The 18,128-nt window shown below is 45.0% G+C and overlaps 1 protein-coding gene across 3 annotated transcripts in view; it reads right to left on the bottom strand.

The window, feature by feature from the left end:
• Positions 1 to 8,044: 8,044 nt before the first annotated feature.
• MAOB (monoamine oxidase B) overlaps positions 8,045 to 18,128 on the bottom strand; it is a 114,583-nt gene continuing 104,499 nt past the window's right edge. For all 3 annotated transcript variants that reach the window (XM_027608612.2, XM_027608613.2, XM_027608614.2), the window contains 4 exons: positions 17,331 to 17,428; positions 10,990 to 11,101; positions 10,349 to 10,411; positions 8,045 to 9,123 (listed from right to left, as the gene is read on the bottom strand). In XM_027608612.2, coding sequence (XP_027464413.1) covers positions 8,971 to 9,123; positions 10,349 to 10,411; positions 10,990 to 11,101; positions 17,331 to 17,428 — 426 coding nt within the window. In that variant the 3' untranslated portion in view covers positions 8,045 to 8,970. The remainder of the gene's footprint in view (positions 9,124 to 10,348; positions 10,412 to 10,989; positions 11,102 to 17,330; positions 17,429 to 18,128) is intronic.

Below are 18,128 nucleotides of genomic sequence, written 5' to 3'. Positions count from 1 at the left end.
TCCCAGGTGGGTTTGCAACTGACTTAAACAAAAACAAACAAAAAAAAAGATTTTATTTATTTATTTGAGAGAGAGAGAGAGAGAGAACACAGAAGGAGAGTGAGAGGGAGAAGCAGACTCCCCGCTGAGCAGGGAGCCTGATGCAGGGCTCGATCCCAGGACCCTGAGATCATGACCTGAGCCGAAGGCAGACGCTTAACCAACTGAGCCACCCAGGTGCCCCTCCCAGGTGGGTTTGTGGCCCATGTCCACCTCTTGCTGATTCTGAGACCTTTGCCTCACAGCATCTCTGAGACTCAGACTCTTCATCTATAAAATGGAGATGATGGGGGTGACTTCAGGATTTAAAAAGATGACTTGCAGTGTCTTGTAAAGAATGCATGTTTAATGAAAGGTAGCTGTTATTAGAATATAATTAATAATAAGCATGATTATTATCCAAAGACAGTCTTATAAGAAGGTCTTAAATTGTGTCAAGGCAGGTGGATCTTTTAGGATGCTTTGGACTGTAAGTACCAGAAAACACATATTCAAACTTGTTGAACTTATTTCTCATAGGGCCAGTCATCCTGAGACAGGGAAGGCTGTAAGTAGGGAGCATGAGAGATATAACTCGGTACCTCTGAGACTTTTTTGGCCCTGACTCATTCTGTGCATGGGACTCGTCCTAGGCTTGAAACCTAGATGGCTGTAGCAATTACAAATAGCTCATGCAGACACTTGCAATGTCCACAGGAAGGATGGGATTGGACTTTTTATTTCATGGGTCTGTTTTTAAGAGTGAAGGACCCTGGGGCGCCTGACAGGTTCAGTTGGTAGAGCGTGTGACTCTTGATCCCGGGGTTGTAAGTTCAAGCCCAATGTTGGGTGTAGAGGTTACTTAAAAGTAAAATCTTACAAAAACTCACTCTCCCAGAAGCTCCAGCCTACCCCTTAAGAAGACTTCTTTTGTTCCATTAGCCAGAATCATATAGCACGGTGAGGCTTAAGTCAATCATTGACAAAGGAAACAGACCCACCACCATTGGCTTAAACAGTTACCCACATCTTGGGGCTGAGGATGTGGCAGCATAGCAGTGGGTGAAGGGCTGAGCAAAATCAAGATTCTACTAGGATGAGAGCAGAAGGATGCATATGGAGTAAGTCTAATACTCAACATTCCGTCCTAACTTGTGGCTCCAAAAGACATGGCCATTGCCAATGGGAATGGCCTGTAAATCCAGAGCCCCCTCTGTGAGCCCTGCTCCTATACTGCCCTTTTCATCGCTCTTTTCATCAGGTTTCATCGCCTACCCTGTCCTTTGCTTCAGTGGTAACTTTGGCGTTGGGCACTTAAAATAAAGGGGGCTCAAGAACGCAGGGAGTTGGCAGGGAGGCTCTTCTATTACCTAAGGACAAAATTTACTTCCTGATTTTAACATGCCAAGCAGCTTTTAGAAAAATGTGACTTTGAAGACAATCCTGTCCTTGGAGCACTTCTAAAACATAGAGATGCCTAGTGTAAAGGGCTAGTATCACCAGTGAGCCTGGAGTTCCAGAAGGAGTTCTATTTCTCTAAGCCCAGCCTTGACCAGTAGACTGGGGCCCGAGCACTTGGCAGCCCTAGAGGTTAAGCAGCAGAAGAGAAGAGCAGATAGAGGACAACACAAGGTCAGAGAAGAGGAATGGGTCATGGGGATGAGGGGCTTATGGCCCAAGCCAGCTCTCACCCTCTTCTGGAACAGCTGTTGGTCTTTTTCCCACTCCCCGATCCTCCGCCATAACTTCAGGACTTTCTCCCTGCTTTTCTATAACCCAGGGAAGATTCTGGTATTGAAAAGCTCTTGACAGCAGGTTAGGGAAAAGAAAATATAATACAATGAAATGGCCGAGAGGGAAAACAGCTGGATATGTCAAACTCAAGTGCAAAAGCTCAGTGACACTCAGCCTTTTGCCTTGCAGGGAAGTAGATTTTCAAGGAGAATCAACTGGACCAGAATGCTTAAGGAAGAAATGGTTGGGGATTAGAGAGTTAAGGAAAGGTGAAAGAAGAGGTCAAAAGGCATCATGGATGGGAGCCAGAGGCTGAAATGTCATTCTGCCGGAGTGGTATATGATAGGTCAGTGACTCACGGCATGGTCTCAGCAGAAATGACAAGAGCAATCACATCAAAAAGGAGCAGCCCAGGGTAAGGGCAGGGTCCAATTAGATCAGTTATTTCCAATACAGGAGCTTGGCTTCTAGTGTCCACAGACTGAAATGTCATTAAGATTGCTCTCCAGGAAAATTTCCAGCTCAAATGAGTCTTCCTCAGCATTTAAAAAACAAACTGACAGGAAACAAACAACAAGAGCAAACTCACCACCACAGTACACCTGGTTGTCTACGCAGTCCCCTGGCGTCCAGAACATTCTAGACTATTTTGTTTGGTTTACAAGGTTGAATCTATTGGGGTTTTTTGTTTTGTTTTTTAAATATTTTATTTTATTTATTTGAGAGAGAGAGAGAGAGAGAGAGAGAGAGGAACAGGGCGGGTAGAGGCAGAGGGAGAGGGAGAAGCAGGCTCCCTGGTGAGCAGGGAGCCCGACTCGGGGCTCGATCCCAGGACCTTGAGATCATGACCTGAGCCAAAGGCAGACACTTAACTGACTGAGTCACCCAGGTGCCCCGGTTTAATCTATTGTGGAAATGAAGACTTGTCCTTCTGAGTTTGGGGCCTAGGCTAAGATCGAAGTAAAGGGATCCTATTCTGACAGATTGTCCAGGAGACAAAATTCTAAAGGGTGTGTAGTTACTGAGGGCTAGGTAACTGGGGACAAGTAGAGTTGAAGTTTGAAAGAAAGCAGATAGGAGGGAGGAATGTTGGTAGAGGTACACTCTGTTTCCATAGACAAACTAGAAGAAGTGAAGTAGGGGAGATCAGCCCACTGTAGTTCAGTCAAGTCTCATGATGTCCTGGAACGTTGGCCATTGTTGAGATGTCTCAGTAGGTCAAGAGACACAGCAGCCGCTCTACTGTCACCTCTTAGGATCAGGCACCATTACCCCATTCCTGTGACTTAGCCTGCCCCCCATCTTGTGTCCTTTATCTTCACCAGTGCCACAGAAAGGCTTTGGGCCAGGTCAACGCATGGGCCGTTGGCCACTCACAGAGTGCTGCTATCTTTGACTCAAGAATCAACCATAGTCCAATCAGTTGTCATCAGGGTAGTAGATGATGCAAGCTGGTGACCTAGTTGCAAGGATCCACTTCTGACCACTCTTTCTGAAAGGAGACCACAGGCGTGGCAAGCACTGTGTTTCATGGACACCTTTCTTGCCTAAGACCTTACCAATCATGGGATCTACCCCAGTTGTGCAGCCTTGAAGATCTCCAATTGGAATGTACTTGTATAACTGAAATAACCACAGGCATGTTGCATAAACAGATTTGTTCCCAAGATTCAGAAGCTCTTCTTTGGACCAAAAAAACAAAAAAAGCCATACTATGCTTCTCTTAACTTCTCCTTTAAGTTGTATATTGGCCCCTGTATATAGGGCACCTCTTGAGCACCACCACGTCCCCTCAGCCTCTCTTTTGACTTCAGCCGTTGCTGTAGCAACCAGCAACCAGAGGAGCAAGTTACTGACAGCACCGTCCTCGGCAGCCATTCTGATACATGGGCAATCCTGGAAGTGTAAGGGAGTTAAACATTCTATGGAAAACTTTGACCAACAGGAGATGAGTAGTCCCTCCTTTGACTCCCTCCGGTGATCTAGTCTGAGGTGCATTCTGCATGGGTCCTCAGAGGGTCCCCAGCAGGACCGAGCCCCAGAAGCCCACAGCGGTGGCCAATTCGATACTGCACCCTGGGGACTGGCATTCCCTCCTTCCCTGTCCCCCTTTGGCTCCCTGAGATCACGTCCTAGAGTGAACGACCTGCATCAAAGCCACCGCTTCAGGCTCTGCTTCTGGGGGAGGACCCAGATGAAGACAACCATGCTTTCCAATCGAAAGATAGCCTTTCTTGGGTCAAGTAGTTCCTATGATCCCGGAAACATGTCTCACTCTTTAACCTGACGGATTAATGCTTGGCTTTCAGGGAGCAATACCGTTCACTTTTATTCCAAGTGTTTTATAAGCATCTTCTTTTCACCCTGATATAGCTGGGTAGCTGAAAGAGAATGAAGGCAGAGCAGCCAACCTGTGAGAAAGGCTCAGTTTCAGACCTTGACAGAAAAGGTCTATGAAGACACTTGCCCTCTACCCAACCTGCTACATTAAACTCTCCATGTAAAGCTTAGGTATGTCGCTCTTTCCAAAGCACCCCAGTAATTCTGCTACGCACCCTCCGTTGAGAATCATTGCTTTAGACTCAATCTACTCAAGAAGGAAACTGGACCCAAACAGTTATTACTGCTACGTCAACTAGCATATAGTCAAGAAGACAATACTTTCAAAATGAGGATGAGAAAAAATGAAAACGAGCTCTTTGCAAAAGGAGGCACAGGCACATCCTCTTTACCAAGAGTAGGCCGGTGTAATAGGATTGTCAGAATTATAAATAACAGAACTATAATGAAAATTACAGGAATCCATTTATTTTTTAAGACACTATGGTGGCTTAGGCACCATAAGAGATACAAAGGATGAAAAGATGAATAGAAAAACAGTCTCTGCTCTAAAGAATAGTTGATAAGGACAGCAGGGCATTGAATGGGATGTAAAGAAATCACAACTTTCTTTCTCTTCCACTGTTCATTTAAACCTGCACAGTGAAGGATGTTTCTTCTCTTCTCGTGTTCAAACACACTGGCAGGTCTATGACTCTGTCAATCACTCTTTTTTTTCTTTTAAAAGATTTTATTTATTTATTTGACAGAGAGGGAACACAGGCAGGGGGAGTGGGAGAGGGGGAAGCAGGCTCCCCGCTGAGCAGGGAGCCCGATGCGGGGCTCGATCCCAGGACCCTGGGACCATGACCTGAGCCGAAGGCAGATGCCTAACGACTGAGACACCCGGGCTCCCGTCTATCAATCACTCTCAAATTAGAGGCAGTCCTAACGTTTCTTTAAGTCACAAACCACAGTTTCAATTCAATAATTTGAATGTCCGAAATTATAGAACCACCAAATCTCTGAATTTATTTTTTATTTTATTTTATTTTAATTTTAAACTTGATTTAGAGTTTGATTTTCTCCTCTCTTCCAGTTAGGACCCATTTCAGGGCCTGTCATGCCAAGTCACAGGAGCCTATGGCTAACTTTTCCTCTCCTTCTGTACACCTTGCTTAGCTTGCCCACCGTACGTTCTGGAAATTCAGGGGCATGCGTGGAACGGGATGAGGGAAGGCGGCTCAGTGAACGCTCCTACTTGACTGGTCCTCTTGTATAATGGATTAATATGCTCTGGGCCTGACTGTCATGAGAACCGACTCTTGTGGAGACACTTGTGAGGTTTTATTCGGAGAATCTCATGCTGGCCCTTTCTGACTTTGACTACCCCAACACAGGCAGTGCCTTCCTTGTGGTCAATTTTGATACCCATTCAGCTTCTGTTCTTCGGCAGTCTCTGTGACAGTCATCCCTCGCTCTCTGGTCAGAAGCATCTTGGGTGGAGTCCAGGGCTTTAGATTCCTCAGGGGTGTGTCAAGCTCTCAAAGGAAACAAACCCTTCTTGCTAGGCTTGGGATTGGAAGGTAGCACCCCTCTCCTTCCTCCTTGGGTTCGCTGGACTCAGAGCATGGCAGCTCTCTCCAGAGAGAGCTCTTCACTAATCTATCCCTTCACAAACCCCTCCCCACTCTTTTTATACCCTCAAAACTGGTGAGGAGTTTCAAAAGAGAAGAAACTGATTTTTAGGTCTTTCCTTGAAAGTTTCCCATTTTTGTCCATCTTGGCATTTACCTTGGTAACTGACACCTTACATGGCTGGGCATCTCAGTGACGTCATCATGTAGGTCAACAAGATGGCACAATGGCCTTAGCATGTGGTACATGCAGGACATGAGGTCTGTGCACGGGGCATCGGGAGAACAAAGACAAAGGACCACGCCGCCAAAATGGAGGATAAGTTGTCCAGGAGATTGCTGGAACGAGTAAATCAAAATCAAAAAATCAAATCCTGATTTGATTCTTCCTTTTTTGAAAATTCAGTAAATCTTTTCCCCTCAGTTATATTGAGATGTAATTGACAGGCAACACAGTGCAAGTTTAAGGTGGACATCACAATGCACAATGATATGACTGTATATTGTGAAAGGATTACTACTGTTTCACCGACATCCATCATCTCATATAGATATAATTTATTTAATAATTATTTATATATATATATATGTATAATTTCCCAGGTGATGAGAACTCTTGGGATTTATTCTTTTAACAACTGTCTTGTATATCATACAGGAGTGTTAGCTATAGTCATGGTATTGTACATCCCTTCCCTAGGACTTATGTATCTTTGGACGCCCTCCCTCCAATTCCCCTCCCCCAAACCCCTGCTTCTGGTAACCGCGAGTATGATCTCTTTTTCTGAGTTTGGGTTTTGTTGTTTTGTTTTTAGATTCCACGTATAAGTGAGATCATACAGTATTTGTCTTTCTCTGTCTGATTTATTTCTCTTAGCGTAATGCTCTCAAGGTCCAGCCATGTCACAAAGGTCAAGATCGCCTCCTTTTATATTGCTGAATAATATTCCATTGTGTATACAAATGCCACAATGTCTTTATCCATTCAGCCGTCAAGGGGCACTTGGGTTGTGTCCACGCCTTGGCTAATGCCGCCATGAACATGGGGGTGCAGATATCTCTTCAACATGGCGTTTTCATTTTCTTTGGATATATTCCCAGTAGTGCAATTGTTGGATCATATGGCAGTTCCAGTTTTAATTTTTTGAGGAACCTCCATACTGTTCTCCATAGTGGCTGTACCAATTTACAGCCACCGAAAGTACACAAAGGTTCCCTTTCCTCCATAGCCTCACCAGTACTTGCTCTTTTTTGTTTTGAGAGCATACGTGTGTGCGTGCTGAACGGCAGGGGTGGGGAGGCAGAGGAGAGGGAGAGAGGGAATCTCAAGCAGGCTCCACCCTCAGCGCAGTTGTGGGACTGGATTCCATGACCCTGAGATCACAACCCGCGTCAGACGCTTAACCGACTGACTGCCCAGGCATCCTCTTGTCTTTTTGATGGTAAGTCATTCTGACAGACGCGAGGTGATACCTCGCTGTGGTTTTGATGTGCGTTTCCCTATTTGACTCCTTCTTAATGGATGTGTTGGGAGTTCTTAATGTGGTAAATTTGGCGGGGGGGGATGTTTTCTGAAGGGAAACGTGCTGAAGACATCTCTATGCCAAGTACATTACATGTTTTGGCAGATTCAAAAACCAAAATGGTTACATGCAAAGTCTTAGTGGGTTTTTTCACCTCCTCATTTAGTCTCTAAATTCCTATAAATTCGTGAATGTAAACGTCACTGTAAAATCAGAAACTCCACATTATCATTAATCATGGAGATTTCTCAAACTGCATTTATGCTAAGAATAATAAGCTTCATTTTGTAAAGGAGAGTAAGAGAATGGTCATCTATGGATTTAAAACATATTCTGACAAAAACTGACCTTGGGAGTTGAGAGGTATGAATACTTTGAAATGATGATATCGTTTAAAAAATAGTTTAATTGAGATTTAACGGACTATGAAACTGTAGTTTTAAATTAATGAGTGTACCTAGTAAAAAGCTTTGCACTGATAAAAATATGAAAAGGCAACTGAAATGTTATAATTATCTTAATAATTAAAGCATCTTGTTAATATGTCAATTATCATGACAGGTCTTTTGAGGGGGGTGCAAGGAAGGAGCTCTGTCTTTTAGCATCCTTATCATCACTATAAATCATTTACCAAGTGCTTGGACACGCATCGCCCATGATGGATCATGCAATCAAAATGCATGCATCATCTGGGTCTTCAAGGAAACTTTGACCAAAGGCTTTAAAGCCACCATTATATGCCTAATACTGGGTCTTGATCTGATCTGCCAAAACCTTGAAAGTCACTACCCGAAAAGAAAAGACAACAGACATCTGGTCAATCAACTTTATTTTTAATTGCCCAAGTGCGTACTGACCTTTGTATCCAGACGTAATGGAGGATACAAAAGGAAGAAAAGACAAGATTCCCATCCTCCAAGAAACTAAAATCTGCTGAAGACACACTGCACAAGACAGTAAGACTTGAGGATACATACTGAGTAGCACTGAGGAGTGCCTAACAACTTAGTGCAGCATAAACCCACACAAAGGGACATGGCAGGTGTGGAAGGGTGAGTGATTGGGGCATACACCCTGGGGGATGGGAGAAGCAATGGACATGTGTTCTAGTCCCCCAAATATCAGTGGCTTCCTGTAGACCTTGGGCGATTAAGGTCCACCTCTCCTGGCCTTGGCTTGATCTATACTACAAGAGAAGGCGAAGACTGGATGTTCGGCTTCCTGTGGACCTTGGGCGATTAAGGTCCACCTCTCCTGGCCTTGGCTTGATCTATACTACAAGAGAAGGCGAAGACTGGATGTTCTCTAAGGCCCAGCTATGACAATACAGTACTGTGAGGGCAAGTGCAGAGAACCTGGACAAACAGGAAGTTGCACATAAGAGAAAGGACCCACACAAAGCCACAGAGGGGGGGAAAGAACTAGTTTTTTGTGCATGGGCAAGGTGTGGTACGGGACAGCGAGGATCTTAAGAAGCCTGTTTAGCTACTATAAAGATTCTGGGTGCAGTAAACTCGGAAATAGGCAAGACAGAACGTGAAGCCAGGTAAGGGACGATATGCAGGGGTCAACTAGAAAAGGGCACACCATGTGTCCTATGGTCGAAGTCTGACTCGTCTTCATGCTCCCCACCTCATTCTACAGCCTTTATGTCTTCTTGGAACCTCATTGCAACCCCTTCCCCAAACCCACACACCAGACAGAGTGAGAAGAAGGTGTGGCTACAGACGCCCACTGTTTAGACCCGCACAAGTAGACCCCTTTTGTGGGCCAGGAAGCCAAGAGCAGTTGCTGAAAAGATGGCGGTCAATCCAATCAGCCTCATCAGGCCTGGCACGGAGGGCAAATGTCTCTCCAAGAAGGTCGTGGTAATGGGCTGCGCAGGGACATCCTGGGTTCAGAGAACATTCGGTGTCAGTACAGGGCTTACGCACTTTGCTCCAGAAATTCTTGGTTCCCTCCAGTTCTTTGAACATGACCCACTCCTGCCCACCTCTAGGCCATTAATTATAATGTACCTGCTGCTCATGACACTCATCCCCATTCCCCACTAGGCCCTTTACTTTGCTAATTCTGACTCATCCTTCAAGTCTTAGTTTACAGGCTCCTGGGAGAGCTTTTCCTGTGGCCCCAGGCTAAGATGGCTTCTTCTTTTTACACCCTTGGCAAGTCTTCTTCATGACACTTGTGCTTTCTGATTATCATCTGTTCTCTCCACATGTCGTTGCTCCGTGAAAGCACTGCTTAAGTACCCTTAGCATGGTGGCTGATGTGGAGTCGCTACACAGTAAGTATTTGTTGAGTTCAATGACTCTGTGGTCCACTCAGACCCCAGTCCCATCTCCGACAGAAGCATTAAGGCAGTGACTTGGACTGGCAGGGCTATTCTTTTGGACTTCACATTGATCAAGGAATAACTTTGACCTTTCTGACCCTTGTCCTCTGCAATGCATTTCACTCTATCCCTCTGTGTGTCCTTCCTTCCAGTCAGGAAAACTTCCTGGGGTTTTATTACAAAAGTAATAGTGCATATATTGAACATAGTTTTCTAATCTAAATCTGTTCCATTTCATTCCACCCCTTGGTCCCTAGACAGGGGAGGCTGCCATACTTCTTTTCATTTCTTACCCACTGTTGGGAATCACCAGGTTAGAGATTTATTCAGAAAGCGTTTCTTGAGTTCTTAGTATGTTCTAGAACTCTCTTGACAAAAACTGTATTTTTCCTAATAATCTGCAATGGATGTGGCAGGCTACAAATTTATCAATTTCTTTTAAATCCTTCACCTCTGCCCTAACACATGGTATCTTTTAAAATTCTTCTTTTTTTGGAGAGGGGAGGCAGAGGGAGAGGGAGAATCTTAAGAAGCCTCCATGCCCAGCATGAGCTCAGCTCAGGGCTCGATCTCACAACCCTGAGATCTTGAGCTGAGCGGAAATCAAGAGTCGGAGGCTCAACCAACTGAGCTACCCAGGCACCCCCTCATTGTATCTTTTCAAACATGCATGAGTTGAATTACTTAGGGAAAGGTGTATGAACATTATAAGTGGTTCTTTCTGCAAATAATTGTTTTTAGAGAGACGGGATTTAAATTCACGAAATAGAATATAACCTACCACTGACTCTGGTTCTGACTGCCAGATTTCATCCTCTGGGATCTTCCCCATGGCATGCAGGATCTGAAAAGAGTGTTTTGGTGAATTACAAAGGTGACACCATCTTTCTGCTGCTAATCTGCTCTTTAAATAAAGGACTAACTGATTGTCTCTTGGGATATCCATCAAAAACACCAGGGTAAAAGCCAACGTAGTCCACTGAATCTTTAAAAGGCTCTAAAATGGTCTTCCAGCCATGACATAAGAAGCTCCAACCATTAGGCTCACCACAGATTCGAGTAGCTGTGAACATGCCTCAATAGGAATGAGATCATAGGGACTGTCAGGAAATATACAATGAATTCTGAGTCGTAATAAAATCATTTTTGGTTCTATAATATTAGACCCGGGTGATCTCTCAAGTACACCCATAGGGATCTTTTGCCCCATGGGGTCTTTCTACTTTGGGTGACACGGTATTTTCATTATTACTTTTGGCTTAAGGTGTTTGTTGCACTTGAGGATACTGTTAAAATGGTGTCTCATGGGTCTTCAGATGGAGGTTACTGGAGAGTTGGTCTCCAGGATCTCAGACACCTTTGACCTGCTTGTAGGACCCATGCGTTGCCTCCTCTCCCACGGCCCATGACCCGAGGCCCTACCTCTCGGGCTGCTCTCTCCCCAGCCTCCACGGCCCCCTCCATGTAACCACTCCAGTGCGTGGCAGTCTCGGTGCCTGCAAAATAAATCCTGCCCACGGGCTGTCGTAGAACCCTGGAAACAAAAGCAAAGAGGTCAAAATGGTCAGTCTGACAGAGGCAGAGAAGAGCCCTCCTACAGAGACCAAGTCCGGTTGGTTTCCTCCGATACTAAGTGTCACGAGTACATGGACAATTCTGGAATAATGTTCACAGGTGCCTCCGGCTACTGCATGATCCTTGTCACAAAGAATACAAGCTGAATTGTGCTCCTGCAGCAAGAGCTTGCAGGTATAGGGGCTGATGTCATTGGAGTATGTATTTGCTTCGCCTACACGAAATGAGGGACTATTTGGGCCCAGTCCTTTTATGGCTCACCAGCTCCAAGCCAGGTGACACCTACCTCAGTTCCCTACCTGGTTATTCCGCCAATGAACTTGGCAAATCAATTCCTCTCACTGAGCTCTGGATTCCCCATCTCTTAGAGGACACTTCTCCATCAGTGACAGGTAACAAATCTATGAGCCTGACTAAGGCCATAAAACTACCCACTCACTAAGGCGCCTGGGCGACTGTTGATTAAGCATCTGACTCTTGGTTTTGGCTCAGGTCATGATCTCAGGACTGTGAGATCGAGCCCCACATTGGGCTCTGCACTCAGCTGGGAGTCTGCTTGTCTCCCTCTCCCTCTGCCCCTCCTCCTGTTCACGCTCTCTCTCAAATAAATCGAAAAACAAACAAACAAAAAACCCCTACCACTCACTGAGCACTTACCTCTACCTGTGTTAAGAGTTTTACCTCGTTAAATAACAGCTGACGTTCATTGGGTGCCAAGTACTCCTCGAAGCATTAATCCTCACCACAACCCTAAGAGGTCGGTGCTATGATTATCCCCATTTTGCAGACGAGAATATGGAGCTACAGGGACTGTGACATTGTGATGCACTGCCAAGAACCCCCCCTTCAAGAATGAAGGATTTCTTTTTATACAAATTGTTTTTTAAATATTTTATTTATTTATTTGAGAGAGAGAATGAGATAGAGCATGAGAGGGGGGAGGGTCAGAGGGAGAAGCAGACTCCCCGCTGAGCAGGGAGCCCGATGCGGGACTCGATCCCGGGACTCCAGGATCATGACCTGAGCCGAAGGCAGTCGCTTAACCAACTGAGCCACCCAGGCGCCCAAGAATGAAGGATTTCTTCCCCGCTGCTGGGAGCACTACCAGAGGATGCCTTCGGGTGCCAGCCCCCTCTGGGGATCGCCTCTGCTGAAGAAAACTGCGTCACCTCAAGGTTCTGCCTTTTTCCAGAAGCAGGAGCATTCAATGACTGATCATCACGGGGTGGTAAGGACTTCTCCCCGCCTCGCTCCAACCTGGAACAACTCTTAAGGGCCATTCTAGCTCCAGAGCTCCCTATGGGCTCAGCTGAGGCCTTCACTGGAAGTCCATCACAGTCCAGCTTCTCCGTTGTCCCTCTCTTGCTCCCTTCCTCTCACTTCCACAAGCACTGACACCAAGGGCTGTCTCGAGTACATATCCTGTATGCGAATCTGTGTTTCAGACTCTGCTTCCTGGGGAATCTAATCAGCAACAAAGACGGTCATTCACTCCAGCTCATGGCTAGTAAGTGGCAGAGCTGAGACCTGAATCCAGGCCATTTGGCTCCAGTACCCACGGTCTTTTTTTTTTTTTTTTTTTTTTTAGATTTGTTTGTTTACTTGAGAGAGAGAGAGAGAGAGAGAACACAAGTCAGGGGAGGAAGAGAGTGGGAGAATCCTCAAGCACACTCCCCGCTGAGCGTGGAGCCCTACATGAGGCTTGATCCCACGACCCATGAGATCATGACCTGAGCCTGAGCCGAAACCAAGAGTTGGATGCTTAACTGACTGAGGCACCCAGGCACCCTGAGCACCCACAGTCTTAGCCCCCTAGTTATACTTCCTCCCTCTTGCATTATTCAATCTTTTTAAAGAGCTCCACGACATACCTACTATTATCATTATCCCACTTTACACATGAGGAAATAGGCTTGAAGAAACGTGCGCTGACTTGCCAAGAGCCACACTGCTAGAAAATAGCAGAGCTAGGATTTGAACTAGGTCTACCAGATGTCACGGTCTCTGGTTTTTGTCCTCTGTGCTTTGCCTGGTGTATCATCATCACTGGTTAGCAAAGAGTGGCCATATGCTATACAAAGGGACAGAAGTGTCCTGCACTTGGCTTCTAGGAGGGGTGGTTTGTTGTTGCCCTGACAAAAATACCATAAAGGACGCACTGTTACCCTGTCATTATTCATCCTATCTCAGGTTTACATTATCTCAAGTAAGGGATGTGGAGGTCCAGAGTGAACACCCAAGCTCTATCTCGGCCAACACTGTACACCACTGAGCTTTTTATCAGAAAACCGAATGGGCTTGCTTGAATTGGTGGGTTTTCCTTCACTGGCCCTCACTGAAGCCATTAAGAATAGAAAGGGGGTAGAGGGGCGCCTGGGTGGCTCAGTCATTAAGCGTCTGCCTTCGGCTCAGGTCATGATCCCAGAGTCCTGGGATCAAGCCCCACATCGGGCTCCCTGCTCGGCAGGAAGCCTGCTTCTCCCTCTCCCTCTGCTTGTGTTCTCCCTCTCCCTCTGCTTGTGTTCCCCCTCTCTCTGTGTCTCTGTCAAATAAATAAAATCTTTAAAAATAAATAAAAAGGGGGTAGAAAGTAGAAGAGAAGATATTATAGAATATTAAATGCTGCCAATAATACATGGAATAATCTGGAATAATCTGTAGCCAGAAGGGCCTGGAGAGCCTAAAGGTATTCAGGAAGGATTCCCTGCAAGAGAAGGTAAATTCGCTTTCTCCAAGTTCATTAAACAATGTTGTTTTTTACACAGGAGCAAACAGGCTTGCTTTAATGTCAAGGTCTCTGTTTTTATCCTCTATGCTTTGCCTCGTATATCATCGTTACAAATGTCCACTTTTTTTCAAGATTTTATTTATTTACTGATTTATTTAGAGTGCACGAGTGGGGGAAGGAGCAGAGAGAGAGGGAGAGAGAGAATCTCAAGCAGACTCCACACCAAGCATGGAGCCTTATGTGGGGCTTGATCTCATGACCCTGAGATCACGACAGGAGGCAAAATGATTTGGCGCTTAATCCACTGAGCCACCCAGGTGCCCGTGCATGTTTGTTTTTTTTCAAATCAAGGGAACTAACACCAAGTTGGAAACCTCTAGAAGCCCTGGCCAAATCCTAGAATTAAATATTAGATGAGAGAATAAGTGCTTAGAGAACTAGTCATGCAAACAATTGGAATGTAAAAATGTAAAAACTAAGAATTAATTTCAAACAGACAAAGAGGTATTTTTCCTCTACTTGTCATGTACAAACCTTCCCTTGGGGAAAAAACACCCAACAGCTGGAGAAGAAAAATCCCTGCCTCTTCTTTCACAGCTGAGTGAGCAGACAGTATATATTCACAAAAAGGGATATTTCCATGTGTATTTCCCCTGGCTTGGTGGAGTAAAATATTTCTTTACGTGTTTTATTGCTTCATCACTACAATTCATTTTTCTGCCTACCCAGAAGTAAAATTCCTTAAGAAATGTGTGTTTCTTTACTAATGCGCTGTCAACACTGTCCTTTGTCCTCATCTGGAAACAGAGCATCTTCTGTGTACTTCCAGGCCCCTGAAGATAACACTCTTTGCAGTACCTCAAATGTCATGACCTGATGGGTCAAGGGAAGCCCTGTGGCAGGTAATCCTTGCTGAGTCCAGGAGCTATGTCACCAAGATATGCTGAGCCTTAGTTTCTACCCTCCAAATTGAAGGTGGTGACATGAAGCCTGATACATGTCCTTGGGAAGAAATAAGGATGAAAATAGGGTACTGCCATGTCACCACCCAAGCCTGATACGATGGGCTTTATGTTGTTTCTGTCGTGTGGCCAGGGTCAGGCCCGTGTGGGTGAATCTCTTTTTTGCTCCCCGCCATCCCGTGGCCCGATAGACATTTTCTTGCAACACCTTAGGGGACTGAGCATGAAACTTGCCATTCCGTGGTCAGAAATCTATTCACACCGCAAAACCCAAAACCAAAAGTCATGCTCTGACTGGCCTTTCTTTGTTGAAAGGGCAAATTTTGTCTTCCTGAATCTGTTATATGAGGCAAAGGATCCTATTTACCTTTCTGATTCTCCATCAGAGAATCTCCATTCTCAATCCCCAATATGATCCAGAGCCCAGCCACGCAGAACTTTCCCCCAGACCTCCCACAAACTTGAAGGATTCCAAGCTCATAATGTTCCATCTGCCCGGGGTGCATTCTCCAATACCTTTCTCTGCCTTCTACACTCCTCAGGTGGTATGTGTATTAGGAAGCTTTCTTGGATTTCTCTCGGTAAGGCTAGCCCATCCTTCCCTGGGTCCCCATGGTATCTGTACGCCAGTCTATTAGAGTACTTACCACAGCACGTTAGAGTCAATTTTTGCTGTCCTCTCTTCTCCCCATCCCCCACCCCAGGCCCCAACACTGTCAGCTCCTTCGCAGCACGGAGGAATTTTCTCAGTATGGATGTTTCCAGCACAGTGCCTGGCAAATGGTTGGTGCTCAGCCAGTAAGTCCTGAATGAAGCAACTACTATGGACGTAGTCTATACTCAGCATATCCCAAAATGAACTTACTGACCCAGTAGCTAATCAGGTGGTGCTCTTTGGCCCCAGAATGTTCTTGTACGTGACATTTTGCCATCCTCAGGAAGATAAGGAAAGTGTTCACCAAAGTCACTGTGTATCTCCTCACAAGCAGGTTTTAATCCTTCTTTGATTTTTGTGGACAGATTGATCACCTGTTTAAATTCACTCGTACCTTCTTTTTATTGCATACTCCCAACAGGCTTTTCCTCACTACCCTACATGTCCTATCTCATTTAGATTGAGCTCTTGGCATTAAATTATTGTTTGGCTTAGTAATTACTATAATGGTCATCATAATTACTGCTGGATCATCAATCCATACCTTGTCGTTGTCATCAAACACAATTATCTAAACACCAGTGAGTCCTACTTGGACAGACAACGCCGTTAATGCTAAAAGCCACTGAATCGTGCGCCTTTGGCGAATTGTATGGTCTGTGAATTATATCTCAGAAAAAGTGTTAAAAAAAAACTCCTGGGGCACCAGGTGGCTCGTTGGTTAAGCATCTAACTCTTGGTTTTGGCTCAGGTCATGATCTCAGGGTCGTGAGATCGAGCCCCGCGTGAGGCTCTGAGTTCAGCGTGGACTCGGCTTGAGATTCTCCCTCTCTCCCTTTGCCCCGCCCCACCACTCACACTCTCTAAGTAAATAAATAAATAAAATCAGTCTTTTTAAAAAAACCCTCATGTTGTCATGAACATACTGATTATTATATCCCTTGTATGCCATCTTGTGCTTTCTTATACACCTGCCAAGGAAAGTAAGGTCCAGAGAGAAGCGACCTGTGCAGGATGACAAAGCTGGTTATTGGTAGAATCGGGACTGTACTCAAGTCCCTGCACTCCCAGACTAGAATTCATATTGAAGAACCAATACATGCCTGAAATAGAGCCTTATCATCCTGATGTTTTCAGAGATATGTCTTTGGGCAGGTCAGTGTCCTTCATAGTAAACTTCTAAGAAATCCTGACTTGAGGATTGCTTTTACTAATGGTGTACCCATGTTGGCACTTCCACGGTTCCATTTTTTAAAAGATTTACTTATTTATTTAAGAGAGAGCACGCGCGCATGCGCACGAGTTGGGGGAGGAGCAGAGGGAGAGAGAATCTCAGGCTGACTCCGCACTGCGGCTCAATCCCACTCAATCCCACACCCATGAGATCGTGACCTGAGCCAAAACCAAGAGTCCGACGCTTAACTGACTGAGCTACCCAGGCACCCTGACAATTCCATTTTAAGGAAATTTTAGTGAGCTCTAACCTCAGGATAAAGATAATTCTTCTGACAATATAAGCGAACCCTCTGACTATCTAAATTCCTATTCTTATGTGGCCACCTTCGTTGGTTATATTGATCGGGATTGCTCCTTCAGAGGAATCCAGAGTGCAAGGCACACCATGGTGTGGAATTATAATGACTTCAACCCAGGAGATTCACAAGATACAAAGGAAATTAGGGGTATCTTTTCTTTTCCCTCCCTCCCTCCCTCCCTTCCTTCCTCTCTCTCTCTCTCTTTCGTGTTTACAAGATAAAAAGGGAGAAGAGCTCCATGAACCCATTTAGAGTTCGGATTCAGGTTCAGGGAATTTCAGTGAGAGCTTAGCACACTTTTACTCTACCTTCCATATTGAGTCATGACCCCAGGGGGGAAGTAGGTGGTATAGCAGCCCCCCGAGTACTGCTCCTCACACCAGTTCTTCTCTTCATAATGCACTGGCTGCAAGAGAGAAAGACAAAAGTTCAGAGAAAACTCAGACAAAGCTGTTTAGTCTAGAATAAATCAAACACAGCCTGGTGGGCATCATATTGAAGAACCAATATACATCTGAAAGAAAGCCTTATTATTAGCCTGATATTTTTAGAGATATGCCTTCGGGCAGGTAAATGTCCTTGGTAATAAACTCCGAAGACATTCTGACTGCAGAAAGTTCTCTCACTTGGTTCATTCATGTCTCAGGAAATGTTCATGAACTGCAACTGTCTCATTCCACATTTTAATTGGTCTTACCTTTTAAAAAGTTATTAGTGCCTAATGGTTTCAAGACAAGTTTAAAAAAGGATTTAATGCTTACTGGAGTGGCTGAAGCAGAGAAAACGGCAGAAAAACATGTCTATCAAAGAAAAAGGATGACCAGATTCATGTCTTTGGTGGAAGTGAGCTTTGCCAAGTAAGGGCAGCTAGATGGACGAATGAATGTTTTCATGGGCTTGTAGGCACTTCTATGGATGAGGGCACTTGCAACAACTATTGATGTCTGAAAGACGTGTTTTTTCCACAAACAGGCGAAACGTTGGCTGAGATTTTGCAAAGCTCGAGCCTTTTATTAAAATAACCAAAATAAGCTTTATCCTTGTTATTCTGACATGAAAATCAACATAGCAAGTTTTAAGAGAAAAATGTCAGCTTAAAAAGAGAT

The sequence above is a fragment of the Zalophus californianus genome, chromosome X, assembly GCF_009762305.2.
Source record: "Zalophus californianus isolate mZalCal1 chromosome X, mZalCal1.pri.v2, whole genome shotgun sequence".
NCBI lineage: Eukaryota > Metazoa > Chordata > Mammalia > Carnivora > Otariidae > Zalophus > Zalophus californianus.
Note: the sequence above shows the minus strand (reverse complement) of the source record. Positions and strands in the feature narration are given on the sequence as shown.